Genomic DNA, 20749 nt, shown 5'->3' with positions numbered 1-20749 from the left:
GGCTGTACAGGAGCTGCATGGACCTGCCCTGCAGGGATATAACAGGGGCCCCATAGACCCCCCCACCGGCGACATAGTGACGATGCTGGGGCACATATAGATGCTTTCAGGGGTGCACATCCCCCCCCAAGGGGCCATAGGTGCCCTGTACATCCCCCCGACACTGTGTAAGTGATTCAGCCCCCTTCCGAAGGTGCACAGGATGAAAGAGAGCCCCCTCGCCCCCCCTGCCCATAGGAAGCTATGGGATCCATATGGAGCCACACAAGCAGGGAGAACCCCCCCCCGGAAGAAGTCAGGCAGGTCAATGAATGGCAGCAGGTCCCTTGTATTGAACCAGTCTGTGCCCCCCCACCCCAGCCAGACCCCGCTCCCGTGGGGGGGGGGGGGGCATGCGATGGGGGCCCCCCCAAAGCGGCTGCTCGCCAGGAGCGGCCGGGGGGGGTCCAGGGTTGGGGGGGGTCATGGAGCGGGTCAAAGGGGAGGGGGTCACACCAGGGTGCCGGGGGGCTGTGGGTCCGGGGGGGGCGGAGGGGGGGCGGGTACAGGGGGGGTGTCCCCTGAGGCCCTGTGGGGGTGGGGGAATGGGGGGAGGGACAGAAAAGGGAAAATAAAGAGAAGGAAAAGGAGGGAAAAGAGAAAAAAGAGAAGAAAACCAGGAATTAGCCCCCCCAAAATAGCCCCGGACCCCTTCGTGCCCTCCCCCCACAACCCAGGGACAGGGACTCCCCCTGGAACCCAAGAGCTCAGCACAGAGAAGAAAGGGGGGGGCAGGAGAGACCCCCCCCCCAAAAGTGACAATGGAGGAGGGTGGGGGATTGGGGCAGGGACCCCCGAAATGGGGGGGTCTGAGGGAGGGTAGGGTCTGGGGTATGGATGGGGGGGCCCATATAAAGGGGTTTTTTGAAGGGGTTTGAGGGGTCCCCAATTTGGGGACATTCAGGATGGGATGGGGGGGACAAGGGGAGGGCAACCTGGTGCTATTGATGCCCCCCCCCAAAAGGGGGCCCAATTCAGCTTGGACAGCCCCAATAGATGGGGGGGGCACTCAATGGGTCCCCAACACCTATTCCCCCTCCCTGCTATGGATGGGGGGTCCCCAAATCACCCCCCCCTAGAACAGGGGGGCCCGGTACCCACGGGGGTGGCCGTACCTGGGCGCCAGGGCCCCGGCGTAGCTGAGCGAGTGGGGAAGGCCGGGAGGGGGGGGATCTCTGCGTCGGGGGGGGGCCCATGCGGGGCCGGGGGGGGGCAGCAGGCGGGGGGGGGTCCCCGTGTGCCGCAGGTACCAGTCCCGCAGCCCCTCCAGCGCCAACCACTTCTGGCTGCGGCGCTGCTCTGCCGAGGTGGGGGGCGCGGGTTGGGGGGGGGCGGCGCTGTCGGGGTGGGGGCCGCCCCCCCCGCTGCCCCCCCAGTCGATCAAGGCCTCGGAGCTGTTGCTGCGGCGCGTGCGGGGAGCCTGGGCAGGGGGGGGCGGCGCTGGGGGCCCCCCCAGCTGCGAGTCCTGGCTGCCCGACCAGGGCCGGGGGGGCAGCCCCGGGGCCTCGGGGCTGGGGGGTGGATGACAGTGAGAGACATCCCTGGATCCCCCCCCCATACACAAGTGCCCCATAGATACCTCATGCGACCCCAGAGAGCTCTTAAATTATCCCATAGGGCCCCTAAATTACTCTATAGACCCCTTAAATTGCCCCACGGACCCCCGTAATTGCCCCATAGACCCCCCCAATTTACCCCATAACCCCCCAATTGCCCCATAGCCCCTCCCAGTCGCCCCCATGACCTATCCCCGCTACCCGGCAGCACCCACCGGCACAGTGGGTGCCCGCGGGCACAGGGGCTCCGCGCCAGCACCGGGGTGGCGGGGACGCTGCGGCCCTCGAAGCTTGATGCGCTGCGGGGCAGGGTCCGTGCCGGGCTGGGGAAGGGGGGGTACAACATCGCATCAATGGGGCGATGGGGACCCCCCAGTGGGTTCTGTGGGGTTCGATGGGGGGGGGCACACACGGGTACCTGGCAGGGCCGGCGAGGGAGCTGCGGCGCCCATCGGGGGCCCAGGGGGGCCGGCGTTCGGGGCTGCCGGGACTGGCCCGGGGGGGTGAGGGGCGGCCAGGGGCCACTGGGGCGGGCTTCGGGGTGGGCAGGGCCCCTGGGGAGAGGGGACAACGGTGAGACACCGGCACACCCCCACACAGGCTGCAATTGCCCCATAGCCCCCCCCAGTTGCCCCATAGCCCCCAGCCTGTCACTCACCGTTCTCCAGCACGGGCAGATCACAGAGGGACCCGTTCTCATCTGGAGAGGTTGAAGAGGGGGGATCAGCGTCAATGGGGACCCCCCAAACTTGCCCCCCTCCACGCTCTGGGACCCCTCTGACCCCTGCCCTGTGCTTTGGGGACCCCCAGGTCCCCCTCTGGTTCTATGGGGACCTCCCAACTGCTCACCCGTTGCTATAGGACCCCCCCCCCAGGTGCTCTAGGACCCCCCCGCACCGTTGCCGGGTCCCAGCTGCGCTCGGAGCTGCCGCAGCCTCTGCGCCGCCTCCGCCTGCAGCCGCTGCCGCCGCCGGCGCTGCTCGGGTGCGAGTCCCGGGGCCGCCGCCAGGCGCCGCGCGGCCTCCACCACCTGCAGCTGCAGCGCCACCTCCCGGCGGGCCGAGCGCGGCGCCTGCGGGGCAGCGGCGGGGACGGGGACAGCAGGGGATGGACACAAGGGCAGAGACAGGGATGGGAACAGGGACGGGACGCGGTGTGGGATGGGGAGAGGGACAGCAATGCGGACACAGCACAGGGCAAGGGACACCACGGCACAGACACAACCCCGAAGCACGGGGACAGCACAGGGGTAGCGTGGGACAGGGGCAGCACGGGATAAGGTCGGGGACACAGAGAGCATGGGACAGGACCAGGAACACCAGACGGCAGAGACAGGGACAACGTGAGACAGAAACCGCAACAGGGATATGGATACCAAGGGAAAAGAACAGCGCGGGACAAGGGATGCAACAGCACCGGACAGCGTGGGATGGGGACAGGAGAGCACGAGGGACAAGGTCAGCAGAGAACAGGGACAAGGATTGTGGCAGGGATAGGGACAGGAACACCCGGAGACAAAGACAGCGCAAGGCAGGGATGGGGACAGGGGCAGCGTGGGACAGGAACCCGTGGGGACCAAGACGTTGTCCCCCGCGGTGGGGGGGCACATTTTGGCCTCCCCTTCCTCTCCCCGCCAGCCCCTCGTGTCCCCCCCCCATTGCCCCTCACTTACCTCAGGGAGGTGGCCCCGGGGTGGGGCCCGGCGGCGGGGGGGGGGGGCCTGCGGCCGCTCCCCAGGCTCCAGCGGGTACTCGGGGGGCAGCTTCCCCGTCAGCTCCTGCGCACAGGGGGGGCCATGGGGGGGGTGGGAGGGGAAGGGGGGGCTCATTGGGGGGGGTCAGGAGGGGATGCGGGAGACAGGAAGGTGCCGATGAGGAGGGGATGGGGGGGATTCCTTAGGGAGGGTCAGGAGCGCATGGGAGGGATCATTGGGGGGGGCTGGGAAGGGATGGGGGCTGTCAGGAAGCTGAGGGGGGCAATGGGTGCAATGGGGGGTGACGGGGGGGCGATGCGGAGGGCATGGAGTGCAAGGGAGGGGCAATGAGGGGGGCAATGCGGGGGTCCCGGGGGGGGCACTCACAGCCTCCTGCAGGCAGAGGCGCCGCAGCTCCCGCAGGCGCAGCCCCAGGGCCTGGCGCAGCCCCCGCTGCCGCTCCCGCAGCTCCTGCAGCCGCCCTGCGACGGGGCCTGCACCGGGACCAGCGTCAGCATCGGCACCGGGACCGTGACAGCGCCACGGCACCGGCACTGGGACCAGCACCGGTACTGTGACACCACGTCAGCACCGGGAGCAGGACCGGCACCAGGACGGCACAGGCACCATGAACACCACCACAGCACCGGCACTGGGACCAGCACCGGTACTGTGACACCACGTCAGCACCGGGAGCAGGACCGGCACCAGGACAGCACCGGCACCATGAACACCACCACAGCACCGGCACTGGGACCAGCACCGGTATTGTGACACCACGTCAGCACCGGGAGCAGGACCGGCACCAGGACAGCACCGGCACCATGAACACCATCACAGCACCGGCACTGGGACCAGCACCGGTACTGTGACACCACGTCAGCACCGGGAGCAGGACCGGCACCAGGACAGCACCGGCACCATGAACACCACCACAGCACCGGCACTGGGACCAGCACCGGTATTGTGACACCACGTCAGCACCGGGAGCAGGACCGGCACCGGGACAGCACCGGCACCATGAACACCATCACAGCACCGGCACTGGGACCAGCACCGGTATTGTGACACCACGTCAGCACCGGGAGCAGGACCGGCACCAGGACAGCACCGGCACCATGAACACCACCATAGCACCGGCACTGGGACAGCACTGGTACCATGACACTGCCACAGCACCAGCACCGGTACCGTGACACCAGCTCAGCACCGGTACAGGCACCAGCACGGGCACCACGGTCAGAGGGTACCAGGACAGGTGGCACCGGTGCGGGGGTCAAGGGTCACCATGGGCCAGAGGTCAGGGCCATGGTGTCAGGTCAGAGGTCAAGGGGCACCAGGGACAGGGGTCACGATGACCACACGGCAGGGTCCCCACAGGCTACCAGGGGTCAAGGGGCACTGGGTGTCTCCAAAGGGCAGAGGTCAGGGGTCACCGCAAGCCACCATGGGTCAGAGGGCACCGTTGGGGCCAGGGGTCAGAGGTCACGTACCTGCGGGGCTGTGCGTGCCGGGGGTCAGGATGTGGCCCCTCAGCTCCATCCCATGGGGGGGTCAGGGGTCCCCGCCCCTGAGCTGCTTCAGGGGTCAGAGGTCGGGGGTCAGGGGTTGGGGGTCAGCGCCCAGCCCCATGGCCCTGCTCCTTTCCCTCCACTTCCGCCTCCGGCCCCTCCCCCCCCCCCAACGCCCCTCAGCGACCCCAAAAAGGCCTCTGGGACCCCCCCCCATTGACCCCTGCCCGGGATCCCCCCATAAAGGAACCGGGGCCCCCTCCCAAACGGCTTCCGGTTCCCCCCCCATTGACCCGCGGCCGGGTTCTCCCCCATAGGGACCCATGGCCGGGACCCCTCCTAAGGGCCTTCAGCTCCCGCCCCGAGGGACCAGTGGATGGGGCCCCCCCTCAAAGGGCTTCCGGGTGCCCCCCATTGCCGCAGGCCCGAGGCTCCCCCCGGCCCCACGACGGGAGGGGAGGGGGTCCCGTTTCCCACAATGCCCCGGGGCGCCCCCTCCTCACCTCACCTCCCGGGGGGGTCCCGGTGCCGGGGCTCGGGCCCCGCTCCCCCCGGGGCTCGGGCGCTGCGGTGGCGGCGGCCCCGGTTCCGCTCAGGCCTGCGCGGGGCGCGGGCGGGTGTCGGGGTCCCCCCTGCAGCACCCCCGCCCCGTGATGTCACTTCCTGCCCGCCCCCCCCCCCAGGCGCTTCCTGCCCCAGCCCCAGAGAGCCGGAGTGGGGCAACGGGACCCATAGAGCCCCATAGAGACCCCCCCCGGCCCCATAGAGACCCATAGAGACCCCCCCGGCCCCATAGGGACCCCTCGCGCTCCGCAGCCCCCCCCCCCCCCAGGCCCACCGCGATTCAGAGCCCGTCCTGCCCCATAGGCTCCCCCGACACCATAGGGACTCCCCGCGCAGCGCTTTCAGCCCCATAGCGTGTGTCCCGTCTCGCCCCACCCGGCCCCATAGGGAGCTGCTGAGCGGCGCCGTGGGGCGCGGGGGGCGGCGATGTCCCGTGGGGCGACCGAGGGGACCGCAGCCGCCCCGCCGCCCCCCGGGCGCCCGACGGTCTATGTGCTGCTGGAGGGGCCCAGCGCCCCCGACACCCTCCGGCTGCTCAGGTGAGAGGGGGCTGCCCCATGGCGGGGCTGCGGGAGGTCACAGGGGGGTTAAGGGGGGACTCATGGGGGGCTGTGGGGCCATTGGGGGGCTCAAGGGGCGTGTGAGGGGCTATGGGGCTGATGGAGGTTTATGGGGGGCGCTATGGGGCCCGGTGGGGGGCTATGGGGGTCTGTGGGGGGCTCAGCGGGTCTGGGAAGACCTGTGGGAGGCTGTGGGGCCGCTGGGGGTCTGGGGGGGTTCAGGGGGCCTGTGGGGCTCTGGGGGTGCTCCGGGGGGTCTGTGTGTGTCTGGGGGGTCTCAGGGGGTCTCTGGGCTCTATGGGGGTCTATGGGGCAGTCAGAGCTGTCCGTGCCCCCTCTGGTTCCTGCTCCCCCCCAGCCTGAGCTCGGTGCTGCCTGAGTCAGGGATCGTGGCTGACATCGAGTGGGACCCCCCGGGGGGAGACCCCGCAAGCGACCCCCCCACGGACCCCCCCTCTGGAGACTCCCCCGGCACCTTCTATTGCCTCAAGAGCCAACCCCTGCCTCACAGGTACCTGTGACCCCCCCCCGAACCCCCCATCCCCTCTGGACACCCCCATTAACCACCTCCCCATTGCAGCCCGGGCCCGGCCCCCCCCGCTGCCATGGCTGCCCCCCCTGCGGCCCCCCCCTCGTCGCGGGTGCTGCTGCGGCAGCAGCTGATGCGGGCACAGGCGCAGGAGCAGGAGCAACGCGAGCGAAGGGACCCCCCCCCCGGCCCCTCCCCGGCCCCCGGGCCTTCCCCCGCCATCGCTGTGGGGGGCCCCCCCCAACCACGGACACCCCCCCATGTGCCCCCCGAGGTGCTCAAGGTGAGACCCCCCCCCACATAGGGGGATGTGGGGGGTGAGATGGGGGTGTGAGCTGTGGGGGGGCACAGGGGGACATGGGGGGGGGTCTATGGAGCAGGGGTATATGGGGGGTCCAGGGCAGGGGGATGGGGGGGCTCTGGGTAGGGGATATGGAAGGCTGTGGGGCAGAGGTATATGGGGGGGTTCTGGGGCAGAGGGATGTGGGGGGCTGGGGGAAGGGGTCCCTGACCCCCCCTGTGCCCCCCAGGTCCAGACCCACTTGGAGAACCCGACCCGGTACCACCTGCGGGCGGCGCAGCGGCAGCAGGTCCGGCAGTACCTCACCTCCGCACTGGGCCGGGGGCCTCCCAGCCCCCCGGGGCCCCCCCCGGCCCCCCCCGCGCCCCACAGCCCCCTCACCCTGCTCCACATCGGGCCTGGCTTTGAGAAGGAGGTGAGGAATGGAGGGGGCTGGGGGGCGATGTCACATGGGGGGCTGTGATATGGGGGGGGGCCATAAGGTAACGCGGAACGGCTGCAATGTCACGTAGGGGGGTGGTGGTGTGACGTGCGAAGGCCGTGACGTCACATAGGGTGGCTGTGATGTCACATGGCGGGACTGTGATGTCACATGGAGGGCTGTGATGTCATGCGGGGGGGGGGATCCTGGCCACCAGGGGGGTGTTTGCAGTTTTGCCCCTTCGGCTTTGCAGATCGATGATGTCATCGATGAGATCATCAGCCTCGAATCCAGCTATGACGAGCTGCTCAGCTTCGGCCCCGCCGAGGGTGGCCTCCAGCTCCCTAGCACGGTGCGCGGTCGCTTTAAGGGCTTTGGGGGGCGTGGCCTGCCGCAAGCCACGCCCATTTTCACCCGGGGGCGTGGCAACGCACCTCATTGGTTGGGTGTCATAGCTCCACCCATTGGGCGTGGTCTATTGGGGGTGTGGCTTATGGGGGCGTGATCGTGCTGACCACGCCCCCCTCCCGGTAGCTCCCGGCCCCTGCGCCCCTGCTGGAGGTGTTCAGCCCCCCCCAGGGCGGCAGCAGCTCCTGCCCGGCCGAGCTGCCCCGCGTCAAGGCCGAGCTTTCAGGTATGGGGGGACCCTAAGGGGCTTATTGGGGAAGGGGTCCTTATGCGGCCTAGAGGGGTCTGGGAGGGGTGGTGTCACTGTGATCTGTGGGGCTGGGAAGGGGGTCAAGGGTCCTATTGGGTGTGGGGGGGGGCCTTCCTGTGGCTGGAAGGGGAGTGAGAGGGGTGTCCCTGTGGGGTATGGGAAGGCCCTGGGAGTCACTGTGCAGCAGAGAAGGTTTGGGGGGGTTCTAGGGTGTTCCTATGGGGCAGGGAGGTGCAGTGGGGCCCCTATGGGGTGGGAAGCTTTGGGCTTGCCTTGTACTTCCTACCCCAAACCCCTTCAGAAACAGAGGCGAAGGCGTTGCTGAAGGAGCGCCAGAAGAAGGACAACCACAACCTGAGTGAGCAGGAGGCCTGGGGGAGGTTGTGGGTGTGGGTAGAGGGGAGACACACATGCTATGGGGCTCACACCTTCCCCTTTTATCCCAGTCGAGCGGCGCCGACGCTTCAACATCAACGACCGCATCAAGGAGTTGGGGACCCTCATCCCAAAATCCAATGATCCGTGAGTGGGGATCCCTGTCCCTGATGGATCCAATGGCGGGGGACAGTGAGGACCTGATGTGGGTTGTAGGAGGGTCCCTGTGGTGGCCCCAACAGCGTCTCGATGCCACAGGGAGATGCGCTGGAACAAGGGCACCATCCTGAAAGCCTCAGTGGATTATATCCGGAAACTGCAGAAGGAGACGCAGCGTTCCCGAGAGCTGGAATTGCACCAGCAGCGCCTGGAGCAGGCGAACCGGAGCCTCCAGCTCCGGGTCCAGGTCCGTGGGTTTGCTCTATGGGGCTGGGAAGGGGAAAACTGGGGGATGTGTGGGGCTGGGATGGGAGGCTACAGGTTCATGGGGGGCTATGGGGCTGGGATGGGCAGAAGTGAGGGGTTCTGGGGTTGTTACGGAGTTGTCAGCTCACTGCAAGGGGGTGCACATGGGGGCAGGAGGAGCAGAGTTGGGGGAATAGGAGGGTTATTGGTGGGGCTGGTTGCGATCTAGGGGTATCTATGGGTCTGAGGCCTTTTTTTGGGCCCATTGGGGCGTTTTGGGGCCTATGAGGGCGTTTGGACCCCATGGGGGGGGTTTGGACCCCATGGCTCTCTAACCCTGCTGCTCCCCCAGGAGCTGGAGCTGCAGGCACAGCTCCATGGGCTCCCCCTCATCCCTCCGCTGGCACCAGCAGCTGAGGGGGGGTGCGAGGAGGCCCCTGGGGGCCCTCCCTTCCCCCCCGGGGGCCCCCCCACGCCCCAGTGCCTCCTAGACCTGGCGGTGGCCGAGGACCTGCCCCCAGGCCTGGGCCTGCCCCTGGGGCTGGGTGGGCCAGATGGGACCTTCGATGACATCCTCATGGACGAGGGGGGGGCTCTGTCCCCTCTCGGACCCCCTGGCGCTCTCCTTGCCTCCCCGGGCCCCTCCCGTGCCTCCAGCCCCCGCAGCAGCCTCAGCATGGAGGATGAGCCCTGAGCTCTGCCCCTTTAAGGCCCTTCAGGTGTGGCCCTTTTAAGGCCCCCACCCCACCATGCCCAACACCCTAATGGTTGGTTCAGGGGGGCCCCACAGGGTGCCGTGATGAGACTTTTAAAACGGGCGAGCCCTTCTTAAGGCTGGCGGTGGCCTTAAGGCGCTGCCACTGTGTTGCCCTTTTAGGACGCCCCCTTGGTGGACCCCACCTTGGAGGACCTCCACCGGGCATTGCCCACTGGCGGGGTCCTCCCACTGTGTGGCCCTTTTAAGATGTCTCCTTAGACCCGCCCCTCAGGGAGGCCTTGGCCCCACCCTCGTCTGGCTCCGCCCCTTCCTGGCTGCCTGCCAATCAGCGGACTCCTGAGGGCTGGGCCCTCAGTGTCTAGTCCCGCCCCTTCCTTTTGGCACTCACACAAGCCCCGCCCTCTCCCATCGGCCCCGCCCACCGGCTCTTCTTAAAGGGGCCGCCACCCCGGCTGCCTCACACCCCCCCCCTCCGGTTTTGTACGGAAACGGTCCCGTGGGAAATAAACGTTTGTTAACGAGGAGCCGCCCGGTGCTCTGTGTGTGCGCGTGTTGGGGTTTCTATAGAGCTTTTAGGGTCCTATGGGCCCTATAGATCCAGCGGGATCCCTATAGAGCAACCTATAGGGGTGCCTGTAGAGCCTGGGGGTCGCTGGATGCGGTTTGGGGTCCCTGGGGGCTGTATGGGTGACCCTGTGACCTCTATAGGGGCAGGTCTGTAGCATCCAAAGGCGCCTTACGGGCTGTGCGGAGCCCTACAGCCCGCGGGGGGGCGCTATAAGGACTTTACGAGCACCCGGAAGTCATCGTTCAATGAGCCATGCCCGCTCCACCTCGAGCTCCATGGCACCATCATGACGCAATTTCCGCGCCGCCGGAAGGGGAGGGGGCGGGGCCCGACGGCGCCGCCCGCGCGCCAAGATGGCGCAGGCGCTGTCGGCCGAGGAGTTCCAGCGGATGCAGGTGAAGCCTCGGCTGCGCTCGGGTCCCGCTCGGGTCCGGTTCGGGTCCCGCTCGGGCCGCGCTCGGGTCCCGCTCGGGGCCCGCTGAGGCAGCGCTCGGGTCCCGCCGCCGCCGCTCACCCCGTCCCGTCCCGCCCCCGCCAGGAGCAGCTGCTGCAGCTCCGGAGTGAGAACTACCGCCTCTCGGACGAGCTAAGGAAGAACGGCGCCGGTACCGGGGGGAGCGGTACCGGGAGGGGATGCGGGTCCCGCCTCTGCCGCTCAAGGCCCTTTTGTGTCCGTGTCCCCCCCCAGAGCTGTCGGCGCTGCGGCAGCGGGTGCAGGCGCTGGACCGGGACCTGGCCAAGGCCAACAAGGTGAGAGCGGCCCCTGGCGGGTCCTCGGGGCCACCGGCCCCGGTGTGACGCCCCCCCGGGCCCGGTGTGACCCCCCCCCCCCCGCCCCGTTTCTCTTGTAGGCCCTCAGTAAGAGCAAGAAGGCGCAGGTGGGTGCTGTGGGTGTCGGGGGGTGCAGTGAGTCCCTGTGGGTGCCTATGGGTGCCGTTGTGGCCCGCAGGAGGTGGAAGCGCTGCTGGGTGAGACGCGGATGCTGCAGGGGAAGCTGCAGAGCCAGGAGGATGATTTCCGGCTGCAGAACAGCACCCTCCTGCGGGAGCTGGCCAAGGTGGGTGCCGGCACCCAGCACTCCCCCCGCCCCGTCCTAACGCCCCCCCTGAGCCCCCCAGCGCCACCTTCGGGTCCCGAATGCCTCCTAGCGTCACCCCCATAGACACCCTGGGTAACCAATAACCCCCCCATAGACCCTGTAGCCCCCCCATATCTCCTTGGGGCTCCCACCTTGGCCTCACCCCGGGGGGGTCTCAGCTCTGTGCACAGATCGAGGGCCTGGAGCAGGAGAACCGGCGGCTGCAGGAGGGGGGAGCCCCAGGACCCCCCCCGGACCCTGCCCAGGATGGGGCCGCTGGTGACAATGGAGCCCCTTTGGCCCATACAGATGGTGAGGGGGCACTTGGGGGGCGGTTGGGGCTACCCCCCCCCCCCATAAGGAGTACTTGGAAAGGGGGGTTCTGGAGCGCTGTAGAGGGGTTATGGCTCTGACCCTCCCCTTGCAGCCCCCCTGAGCCCCCCCAAGGAGCCACCAGCAGCTGAAGAGGGGACTGGGGCTGATGCTCCCCTCCCAGCACCCCAGGTACATTGGGGGGGGGGGTTTGGGGGTCTGTGGGGTTTATGGGGGGTCTGGGGGGTACACACACCTCTCTGGGGGGGTCTCTTGCAGGCAGAGGTGGCCCAGCTGCAGGCAGAGGTGGCCGAGGTGAGTGCTGCAGCGCCCCGGGGAGTCTGGGGGGGTCCCATAGGGGTTGGGGGGGGCAGTTCAGTGTCCCATGGAGACTGGGGGGGGCTGAGGGGCTGATTCCTCTCCCCATAGTGATTCTTGTATCCCCATTCCCAGCTGATGGAGAAGCTGCGGAAGCAAGAGAATAGGTGAGATCCCTGGATGCCATCGCTGCGGGTACATCCCTGCTCCCCCCAGGCCCCCCCGTAGGCTTTTCCTCCTTCCATTCCCTATTTCCTGCCTTTTGCCTCCCAGTTCGCTCCAGTTGGAAGCGGAGAAGGAGACACTGCTCAGGGACCAGCAGTGAGTGAGCCCAATGGGGACCCCATTTGGGATGCTGGGACCCCCCCCAGTGCCTGGACCCCCCCTTTTGCCCCCCAGGCTGGAGCTGGACAAGCTCCGGGCTCAGAGGGATGAGGAATTCCGGGAGCTTCAGACCCGGATCCAGCAGCTGCAGCAGGAGCTGGAGGCCGCAACCAAGGTGGGGGCACCCAGTGGGTGCTGGGGGGCTCCAATGGCTGCCCTGTGGTATAGGGGGGTCCTGGGGAGCACCTTGGTGTGAAGGCGAGTTCTGGATCAGCTCCATAGAGGATCCATAAGGTCTCTCCAGTGCTATATAGTAGCTGGTGGCACCAGGGCAGCCTGGAGCACCTCTATACAGCCCTATACGGCTCTGGGCAGCTTTGGCGGGCCCTGTAGGGCCCTATAGAGTGCTTTGCGGGGCGGCAGGAGGAGCTGGGGCTGCGGGAGCGAAGCGGGGCCCTGGCCCGGGACCTGCAGGAGGCTCAGGCACAGCGCGATGCCCTCGACAGCCAACTCCAGGTAGGGCTGGGGGGGGTTGGGGTCCCTAGGGGCGATTTGGGGCCCTATGGGCGATTTGGGGGCCCTAGGGGCGATTTGGGGCCCTATGGGCGATTTGGGGGCCCTAGGGGCGATTTGGGGGCCCTAGGGGCGATTTGGGGTCCCTAGGGGCGATTTGGGGTCTCTATGGGTGATTTGGGGTTCTCTAGGGGCGATTTGGGGTCCCTAGGGGTGATTTGGGGTCCCTATGGGCGGTTTGGGGTCCCTATGGGCGATTTGGGGTTCCTGGGGGGTTGTTTGGGGTCTTTATGGCTTGGTTTGGAGCATACACCGGGCGCACACGCGTACATGGCTGCACGCGCGTGTGCATCCGTGTACGTATGTGTAGGGGTAGGCACGTACCCGTACGTATCTGTATGCACACGCGTGTCCTGCAGGCATGTGCGGAGGAGCGGGAAGGGCTGCGGCAGCGCCTGAGCGAGGCCGAGGCCGCCTGGGGCGAGAGCGAGCGGCGGCGGCAGCAGGCGCAGGTCAGGGACTGCCCCCCCAGTGTCCCCCTGTTCCCTGTCCCCCCCCCCAGGCCGGGTCCCCATCCCGGCCCCACTGCCCTGTTCCCACAGGAGCAGCTCGAGCGGCGGGAGCAAGAGCAGGCGGCAGCCGAGCAGCACCGGGTGGAGCTGGAGGTGATGGGGGGGCTATAGGGGACCCCCCAGAGGGGCTCTGGGCACCGTTATAGAGCTGGGGGCACCCCCACGTCATTACAGTGACCGGGGGGTGCTGCAGGTATCATCAGGATCCCTATGGCTCCGGAAGGTCCTTCGGGTGCTATAGGGAACAGAGAGGTGTAGGGGGCTCAATGTGGCTGTCTCAAAGCTGGAGGTGCTGTTATGTATTGTGTGTGGGGCGCCTATAGGGCCCGTAGGGTCACTCATGGAGGGCATAAACACTGTAGGGACCCTGTAATAGTGCAGGATCCAGTCGACTTGTATCAGCCTTAGGGTGTTGTATGGCACCTAGAGCTCCAAAGGAGCACGATGGGGATGTTCCGAGGCCCCCAGCCTCTCTGCTATGGCCCTATAGAGTCCTATAGAGACTATAGGTGCCACAGTGACACCCCCTCCATCGCCAGGGCCGTGTGGGGGAGCTGCGGGTGGCACTGGGGGATGCCGAGCGGCAGCGGGAGCTGCAGGAGGCCGAGGGCCAAGCGCTGCGTCAGGTACCCCCAAACCCCCCCTGTGACCTTTCAGCACCCCCAAACCCTCTCTGGGACCCCCTAAACCCCCCCGACCCTCTTTATCCCCCCCAGGAGCTGAAGGACGTCCGAGACGGGCAGCGCATCCTGGAGAAGAAGGGCAGCGCCGCGGTGAGGGACCCCAAAGGGTGGGGGCACCCAGAGCCCAGGCTGCTGCACTGGGCCCTGACCCTTCCATGTCCTCCCCCTTGTCCCCAGCTGAAGGACCTGAAGCGGCAGCTGCAGCTGGAGCGGCGCCGGGCCGACCGCCTGCAGGAGCGGCTGCAGGAGCTGTTGGCACCCACCCGCGCCCGCTCTGGTCTGATGGGTGCTGGGTGCTGGGGGGGGGCTGTGGAAGGGTGGGGGGTCCCAGATGCCTGGAGCTCCGGTGCAGATGCTGTCCTGCGTCCATAGGTTAGGGGATATAATGGGGTGGGAGGTGAACGGGTGCAGGGGGGTCCTGAGTGGCTGAATGTAGAGGGGGGGCTGACAAGTCCGGGGGGTGGTATCTGCACCCCGGGTGCTCTGGTGGCCCCAGAGCAGGAGTGCTGTGCGGGGGGGATGTGGCCTCTCTGGACACCGCTGTCTCCTCTGTCCCCAGGGCTGGAGGAGCTGGGGCTGGAGGGGGGGTCCCCGGGGCGGGGGCCGGGGGGGGACAGCAGCAGCCTGAGCTCCCTGGGCCGCGATGGCTCCGCCCCCGGGAGCACGAAGGTGGGCGGGGCCTGGTGCTTGGGGGCGTGTCTTGGGGGGTGGGACTTGGGGAGTGGCTTTAAAAGGGTGGGGGGTTTGGGGGCGTGGCTTCTGGGAGGGGGTGACCGTTGGGGGCGTGGCTTTAGGGGATGCCTTGGCACGTGGTGGGTGGGTGACGGCAGGGGCTGTGCTTTGGGGGGGGGGGGGGGGTTCTGCGTGGCCTTGCCTCGGGTGCTGCCTCCCCAGAGCCTCCCCCCCACTGACCCTTTTCCCCTGCAGTCGGGCTCAGGCAGCCCGGGGGGGGGCAGCGGTGGAGGGGCGGTTCCCAGCGGGGGGGGCCTGTCCCCTGCGGAGGTGGCGGAGCTGTTCCAGCGCCTGGCCCAGAGCCAGCAGGAGCGCTGGCTGCTGGAGGAGAAGGTACCGGGGGGAGAGAAAATGGGAGGTGCTGGGGGAGCACCGGAGGGGGGGGGGTGTTATGGAGCCCTTCTCACACACCCCCCCCCCCCAGGTCCGTCACCTGGAGGTGAGCAGCGCCTCCATGGCGGAGGATCTGTGCCGCAAGAGCGCCATCATCCAAAGCTTCGTGCGTGACAGCCGCCTGGGTGAGCCTTGGCATCCCTGTGTCCCCCTTCCTGCTGCCCCCACCCTCCCCTGCCCCTATATCCCTGTGTACGTCCCTATCCCCCTACGCTCCCATCTCCCTTTCTCACTATTCCCTTATCCCCGTATGTCCCCATCTCTCTATCCTCCTATATCCACATGTCCGTACCCCTCTGTGTCCCCATCTGTGTATCCCTCTGCACCCCCATCTCCCTATCTCCCCGCGCCCCTATGTCCCTATGTCCCTACGCTCCCATCTTCCTTTCCTCCTACGGCCCTATCCCCTATGCTCCTATTTCCCTCTCTCCCTACCCCCGTGTTCCCATCTCCCTCTCTCCCCATGCCCCCATCCTCCTATCCCCCTGTAACCGCCTATCCCCTCTATGCCCCCATCCCCACTTCCCCCTGTTCCTGCGGCTGAGCCTGCCCCCTGTGCCCCGCAGAGGCGGCAGGGCCCGCGGGGCCGGCCCGCCGGGGCGCGGGGCCGGGCGAGGAGGGGCTGCGGGAGATGAACAAGAAGCTGCAGAACATGCTGGAGGAGCAGCTCACCAAGAACCTGCACCTCGGGCAGGTGGGCGGGGCCGAGCCAAGGAGGGGGCGTGGCTTGGGAAAGGGCTGTGGCCTCTGACTCCGCCCCCCCGCAGGACCTGGAGGCGCTGTCGCAGGAGCTGGCCCGGCTCAGCAAGGAGCGGGCGGCCCCCCCCGGACCCCCCTGAGGACCAGGGCCGATGCTGCAGGCTCCGCCCCGACCCACACACCCCCCCCTCCCCGTGGGCGCGGGCGGGCCGGCGGGGGCGCTGTCGTTTTACCGGGACGTAGCCCCTTTAAGGAGGAAGTGGCCCGGCCAGTGGCGTTGCCGTTTTAAGGGGACTGGGGCCAGCATGCGTCCCCCCCCTCTTCCCCTCCCTCAATAAACCCGCTTCAAGCTCTGCGTCTTGCGTCATCGCTTCTGTGGGGTGTACGTGGGGTGGGGCACGTCACGCCCCGCCTCCTAGGACGTCACGGCCGCGCGCTGACCCGGATGTTGTTGCCGCCGCGGCCGCAGGATGGGGACGATCGTGCCGCTGCTCCGGATCGTCCCCGCGCCGGGCACCGAGCGGCGCGCTGCGTGACGTCAGCACGGTGACGTAATCACCCCCTTCTCCCTCCAGCCCCACCCTCACCCGCGCTGTCCGGTAGCGGCGCCGCCCTCCCCTCACCACCTCCCCTCCCGCTGCCTTCCCCGGTTCCGGTCCTGCGCCTGCGCGGAGCCGTGTCCCGACCCCCCCTTCCTCCCCCCCCCGCAATGGCGGCTCCGGGGGGCGGGGCCGCGCTGGAGGAGGAGTGCGAGGTGGTCCGCGTGCGCGTCAAGGTGAGGGGCGTGGCCTCATGGGGGTGGGCGGAGCTAATTCACAGGGGCGTGGCCTCGGGGAGGGGGCGTGGCGTCACATGGCGGGCGGAGCCAACTCACGTGGGCGTGGCCAACGAGGGCGCGCTTTGAGGCGCTGTTGCTTTGGCAACGCCGCGCGGGCTCAGGGCTTTGAGGGGGGGTTCCCCGGGGCTCGTCCCCGGTGCCCCCCCGGTTATTGCCGCCCCGCCGCAGAAGAGTGAGGGGCTGCAGCCGCCCGAGTTCCGCTCCTTCGCCGTGGACCCGCAGATCACATCCCTGGACGTGCTGCAGCACATCCTGGCCCGCGCCTTCGACCTGCAGGGGTGAGCCCGGCCCCCGCCCCCCCCCCCCCCCCCGGCTGCTACCTGAGCCCCGGGGGGGTCCCAGTCACTGAACCCGCCTCGGGTCCCCCCCGCCGCAGGAAGAAGAGCTTCTCCATCAGCTTTGCCGCTCGCGACCCGCAGGGCCAGGAGAGCTTCGTGCCGCTGCTGAGCGATGGGGACCTGGCGGCTGCCTTCGCCTGCGCCCGGCCCGCGCTGCGCCTGCGCCTCGACGTGCGGCCCCCAGCTGAGAGTGAGGGGGCAGGATCTGGGGGGGGCGTCAGAGAGAAAAAACAGCCTGGTCCCCAATGAGGCCCCTATTTCTGTATCGCCTTATGCTCCCCTCTCCCTATTCCGCTACGCTCCTATCTCTGTGCTCCTCTCCCCCTATTCCCCCATGTTCCTATCCCCCTAGACTTCTATCTCCCTATGCCCCCATGCTCTTTTTCCTTCTGTTTACCCCCTCCTGTGGGGGAACATCTGTGAGGGGTGCCCATGGGTGGGTGTCAGGAAGGCGACCTTGGTGCCTGGGTGCCCAATGGAATGACCCCAGGCTGTGGGTGCCGCAGGCCCGCTGCTGGAGGACTGGGACATCATCAGCCCGCGGGAGGTGGCGGCGGTGGAGCCGCTCCCTGAGCGCCGCTCGCTGCTGGCTGCAGCTCTGCCCTTCACCCAGGCCCTGCTGGCGCAGGTGAGTGGGGCTTGGGGTGTCCCCCCAGCTCCCAGTGCTCCCAGTCCCCCCCCGTCCTCCCGGTCTCCTCCTGGCTCCATCCCGGACGCATTTCCCGCAGGTTGGGCGAACGCTGGCCCGGGCGCAGGCTGCCCTGGCATGGCCCGAGGGGTCCCCCCCCTCACCCCCGCTGCCGCCACCCCCCTGCGCCCCACTGAGCGACGCCGACCTCCGCACGTACCTGGGCCCCGGTGGGCGGCTGCTGCGGCCCCATGACCTGCGGCTCCACGTCTACCATGGTGGCGTCGAGCCCGGCCTGCGCAAGGTGTGTGCTGCCCTTGTGTCCCCCCCCCAGCCCGGGTGATGGGGGTCAGACCCAGCTGGGAGCTCAGCCCTTTCTGGGTGGCTCCCCCCTGTTTCTATACTGGGCATGAGGTGCTGTGCAGGTTGTGTCTCTGCTCCTTCCTGCCTTCTGAAGGGGCTCCAAGGGTGCTGGGGAGGGACCCTCATCAGGGATTGCAGCAATAGGATAAGGGGGGATGCGTTCAAACTGGAGCAGGGGAAATTCAGGTTGGATCTAAGGAAGTTCTTCCCTGAGCATGCGCTGGGAGACCGGAATGGCTTGTCCAAAGAGAAAAATGATCCATCCCTGTAGCATGTTCAAGCCTGGCTTGGGGGGGGCTCAGACACCACCCTACCGATGTGCCCCTGCCCATCCACCCACCTCCTTCAACCCCTCCCCACCCACGCACCCACCCCACAGCACCCTGACCCCCTGCCCGTCCTGCTGCAGGTGGTGTGGCGCTACCTGCTCAATGTCTTCCCGCCGGGGCTCTCGGGGCAGGAGCGCTTGGCTCACCTGCGCCGCAAGGCGGGCGAGTACGCGGCGCTGAAGGAGGTGCTGGCGGCACGGGCGGCCCCTGCTGAGCTGGCGCTGGTGGCGGCTGCCGTGCGCAAGGACGTGGTGCGCACCGACCGCGGGCACCCCTACTTCGGCGGCCCCGAGGAGGGGCACCCGCACTTGGCTGCGCTGCAGGCGCTGCTCACCACCTTCGCGCTGGGCCACCCGCGCCTCTCCTACTGCCAGGGCATGTCGGACGTGGCGGCGCCGCTCTTGGCCGTGCTGGATGATGAAGCTCAAGCTTTCCTCTGCTTCTGCTCCCTCATGCGCCGCCTCGGACCCCGCTTCCGCCCCGGCGGCCGGGGCCTGGCCCGTGCCTTTGCCCACCTCCGGCGCCTCCTGCGCCGGGCAGACCCCCCATTCTGGGCCTTCCTGGCTGCCCGTGGTGCCCACGACCTCCTGTTTTGCTATCGCTGGCTCCTGCTGGAGCTCAAGCGTGAGTTTGCCTTCGAGGATGCCCTCAGGGTGCTGGAGATCACCTGGAGCTCGCTGCCACCTGCCCCACCGCCCCCCCCCGAGGGGGTTCCCCTCCTTGGAGCCCCCCTGGGCCCGCGCCGGGCTTGCCGGGGGCTGCGGGAGCGGCGTGGGCTGAGGCCACGGCCCCCCCGGCGCCTCCGCCGGCAGCGGCAGCGCATGGGGGCTGCTGTGGATGGGCACGAGGGCTCCAATGATGGGTCCAAGGTCCCAGTGGGTTGCCCAGAGGCTCCCAAGAGGTTTGGGGATGAGCAAGAGGCACCAAAGAGCTCCAGGGGTGTCCCAGAGGGGCTTGGGAGCTCCAGGGTTATCCAGAGCTGTGGGGATGAGCAAGAGGGGCTCAAGAGCTCCAACATCATCAAGGATGGTTCTGGGGGCAACTGTGAGAAGCTTGAGGTCTTTGGGGATGGCCAAGCTTGCCCTGAGCAAAAGGGCTGGGAGACCTGCCAGGATGTCCATGGCAGTAACAAGGGCCTTGGGGAGGTCCAGGTTGGTGCCAATGCCCCCAGGGGTCTCCAAGAGCATCCCAAAGCCTCCAGTGATGGGGGCCAAGATGCTGGTGGCCCCAGGAGCATGGGAGAAGCCCAAGAGCCAAGTGTCTCCAAGCAGACCCATGAAGCTCACCGTGTCTCCAAGAAGCCACGTGGAGATCGGGATGCCCTGGAGAAGTCCATCCATGACCACAGTGCTTCCACGGCGATCGGGGGACACCCCGATGTGCCCAAAGACATCAGAGGAGACCCTGAGCTCCTCCATGTGCTTGGTGACACCCTCAAGGAGGTCAGCGGCAACCGCTCCGGCTCCCTTGGACAGGGTGGTGAAGACCCCCCAGAGGTTGATGGAGACCCCAAAGAGGGTGAAGACCTCAGACAGGTTGGTGAAGACCGCACAGAGATCCCTAAAGACCCCGGTGAGGTTGATGAAGACCCTGAAGAGGTCGGTAAAGGCCCCAGTGAGGTTGATGGAGACCCCAGAGAGGTTGGTGTAGATCCCATCGAGGTATATGAGGATCCCACAGAGTTATGTGAAGCCCCCATAGAGGTACATGAGGCCCCCATAGAGTTACACGAGGCCCCCAGCGCGGGCAGCACCCCTGCTGAGGACCCCTGGGGAGGCACTTGGCCTTGGGAAGCCTCAAGTTCCTCTTCCTCCTCCTCCTCCTCTTCCTCCTCCGAGGACGAGGTCGCGGTGGAGGATGATGGGGCCCCGCTGCCGCCGCCGGAAGAACTGGGCCAGGGGAACCCCTTCCTGCTCTTCCTGTGCCTGGCCATGCTGCTGGAGCAGCGGGAGGCGGTGATGGCGCGCGCCGGCGACTACAACGAGGTGGCCATGCACTTCGACCGCCTGGTGCGGCGCCACCACCTGCCCCGCGTCCTGCACCGCGCCAAGGGGCTCTTCGCGCGCTACCTGGAGGGCTGGGGGGGGGCTCCCCCGGGGGGGCACGGCACGGGGTAAACGGAGGGGGCAGGGATGGGGGGGTTCGAAGGGGGAATGGGGGGGGGGGAACAGGGGAAGGCCGTGGGTGATTTGTGGGGCGTCATGGGGAGCCATAGGGCAACGTGGGGACCCCCTGGACAGCACATGGGGAGCCATAGGGCGACGTGGGGACCCCCTGGACAGTACATGGGGAGCCATAGGGCAACGTGGGGACCCCCTGGACAGCACATGGGGAGCCATAGGGCAACGTGGGGACCCCCTGGACAGTACATGGGGAGCCATAGGGCAACGTGGGGACCCCCTGGACAGCACATGGGGAGCCATAGGGCAACGTGGGGACCCCCTGGACAGCACATGGGGAGCCATAGGGCAACGTGGGGACCCCCTGGACAGCACATGGGGAGCCATAGGGTGACGTGGGGACCCCCTGGACAGCACATGGGGAGCCATAGGGCGACGTGGGGACCCCCTGGACAGTACATGGGGAGCCATAGGGCAACGTGGGGACCCCCTGGACAGTACATGGGGAGCCATAGGGCAACGTGGGGACCCCCTGGACAGCACATGGGGAGCCATAGGGCAACGTGGGGACCCCCTGGACAGTACATGGGGAGCCATAGGGCGACGTGGGG

The 20749-nt window shown here is 67.9% G+C and overlaps 4 protein-coding genes across 9 annotated transcripts; 3 read left to right on the top strand and 1 right to left on the bottom strand.

Annotated features, from left to right (window-relative positions):
• Positions 1–312: 312 nt before the first annotated feature.
• On the bottom strand, positions 313–5429 carry CCDC120 (coiled-coil domain containing 120). 5 transcript variants are annotated; one of them, XM_080635931.1, is made up of 9 exons: positions 5303–5429; positions 4782–4866; positions 3676–3782; positions 3268–3372; positions 2493–2667; positions 2254–2295; positions 2014–2149; positions 1811–1918; positions 313–568 (listed from the first exon to the last, which is right to left on the bottom strand). In XM_080635931.1, the coding sequence occupies exons 2-9, from the start codon at positions 4828–4830 to the stop codon at positions 490–492; spliced, it is 801 nt and encodes a 266-aa protein (XP_080492057.1). In that variant the 5' UTR covers positions 4831–4866; positions 5303–5429; the 3' UTR covers positions 313–489. The 5 variants fall into 5 exon arrangements, with proteins under 5 accessions (XP_080492057.1, XP_080492053.1, XP_080492054.1 ...); XM_080635927.1 differs by lacking the exon at positions 313–568 and adding an exon at positions 596–1550; XM_080635928.1 differs by lacking the exon at positions 313–568 and adding an exon at positions 596–1550 and having other exon boundaries at positions 4782–4863; positions 5303–5407.
• Positions 5430–5689: 260 nt separating this feature from the next.
• Positions 5690–9847, top strand: TFE3 (transcription factor binding to IGHM enhancer 3). 2 transcript variants are annotated; one of them, XM_080635915.1, is made up of 10 exons: positions 5690–5902; positions 6282–6434; positions 6504–6735; positions 6983–7168; positions 7428–7526; positions 7709–7808; positions 8134–8190; positions 8279–8354; positions 8466–8613; positions 8965–9847. In XM_080635915.1, exons 1-10 carry the CDS (start codon positions 5790–5792, stop codon positions 9304–9306), a joined length of 1506 nt encoding a protein of 501 aa, XP_080492041.1. In that variant the 5' UTR covers positions 5690–5789; the 3' UTR covers positions 9307–9847. The 2 variants fall into 2 exon arrangements, with proteins under 2 accessions (XP_080492041.1, XP_080492042.1); XM_080635916.1 differs by lacking the exon at positions 8134–8190.
• Positions 9848–10160: 313 nt separating this feature from the next.
• Positions 10161–15876, top strand: GRIPAP1 (GRIP1 associated protein 1). Its single transcript, XM_080635903.1, is given in 23 exon segments — positions 10161–10293; positions 10437–10503; positions 10587–10648; positions 10750–10776; positions 10848–10955; positions 11156–11288; positions 11404–11480; positions 11568–11603; positions 11742–11773; positions 11880–11927; positions 12006–12105; positions 12354–12446; positions 12863–12955; positions 13046–13108; positions 13555–13641; positions 13732–13788; positions 13876–13975; positions 14258–14367; positions 14626–14763; positions 14855–14948; positions 15390–15517; positions 15591–15632; positions 15634–15876. Coding segments are annotated over 23 exon segments (1869 nt in total). The 5' UTR covers positions 10161–10251; the 3' UTR covers positions 15766–15876.
• A 66-nt stretch (positions 15877–15942) lies between these two features.
• TBC1D25 (TBC1 domain family member 25) lies at positions 15943–20135 on the top strand (the record flags this gene model as incomplete). Its single annotated transcript, XM_080635894.1, has 6 exons — positions 15943–16297; positions 16529–16638; positions 16737–16888; positions 17205–17326; positions 17427–17630; positions 18099–20135. The coding sequence occupies exons 1-6, from the start codon at positions 16232–16234 to the stop codon at positions 20133–20135; spliced, it is 2691 nt and encodes an 896-aa protein (XP_080492020.1). The 5' UTR covers positions 15943–16231.
• Between the last annotated feature and the right edge of the window lie 614 nt (positions 20136–20749).

The sequence above is a fragment of the Psittacula echo genome (genome assembly GCF_963264785.1).
Source record: "Psittacula echo genome assembly, chromosome: 28".
NCBI classification, from domain to species: Eukaryota; Metazoa; Chordata; class Aves; order Psittaciformes; family Psittacidae; genus Psittacula; species Psittacula echo.
Note: the sequence above shows the minus strand (reverse complement) of the source record. Positions and strands in the feature narration are given on the sequence as shown.

Excerpts from the sequence above, each read along its gene's own strand:
- CCDC120 (XM_080635927.1), bottom strand. The coding sequence starts at position 4,830 with ATGGAGCTGAGGGGCCACATCCTGACCCCCGGCACGCACAGCCCCGCA. Across the intron at positions 3,373-3,675 it reads GCCTCTGCCTGCAGGAGGCT|GAGCTGACGGGGAAGCTGCC; the intron begins GTGAGTGCCCCC and ends CCCTGTGCGCAG. Across the intron at positions 2,150-2,253 it reads TCTGCCCGTGCTGGAGAACG|GGGCCCTGCCCACCCCGAAG; the intron begins GTGAGTGACAGG and ends CCCTCTCCCCAG.
- TFE3 (XM_080635915.1), top strand. The coding sequence starts at position 5,790 with ATGTCCCGTGGGGCGACCGAGGGGACCGCAGCCGCCCCGCCGCCCCCC. Across the intron at positions 5,903-6,281 it reads GACACCCTCCGGCTGCTCAG|CCTGAGCTCGGTGCTGCCTG; the intron begins GTGAGAGGGGGC and ends GCTCCCCCCCAG. Across the intron at positions 8,191-8,278 it reads GAAGGACAACCACAACCTGA|TCGAGCGGCGCCGACGCTTC; the intron begins GTGAGCAGGAGG and ends CTTTTATCCCAG.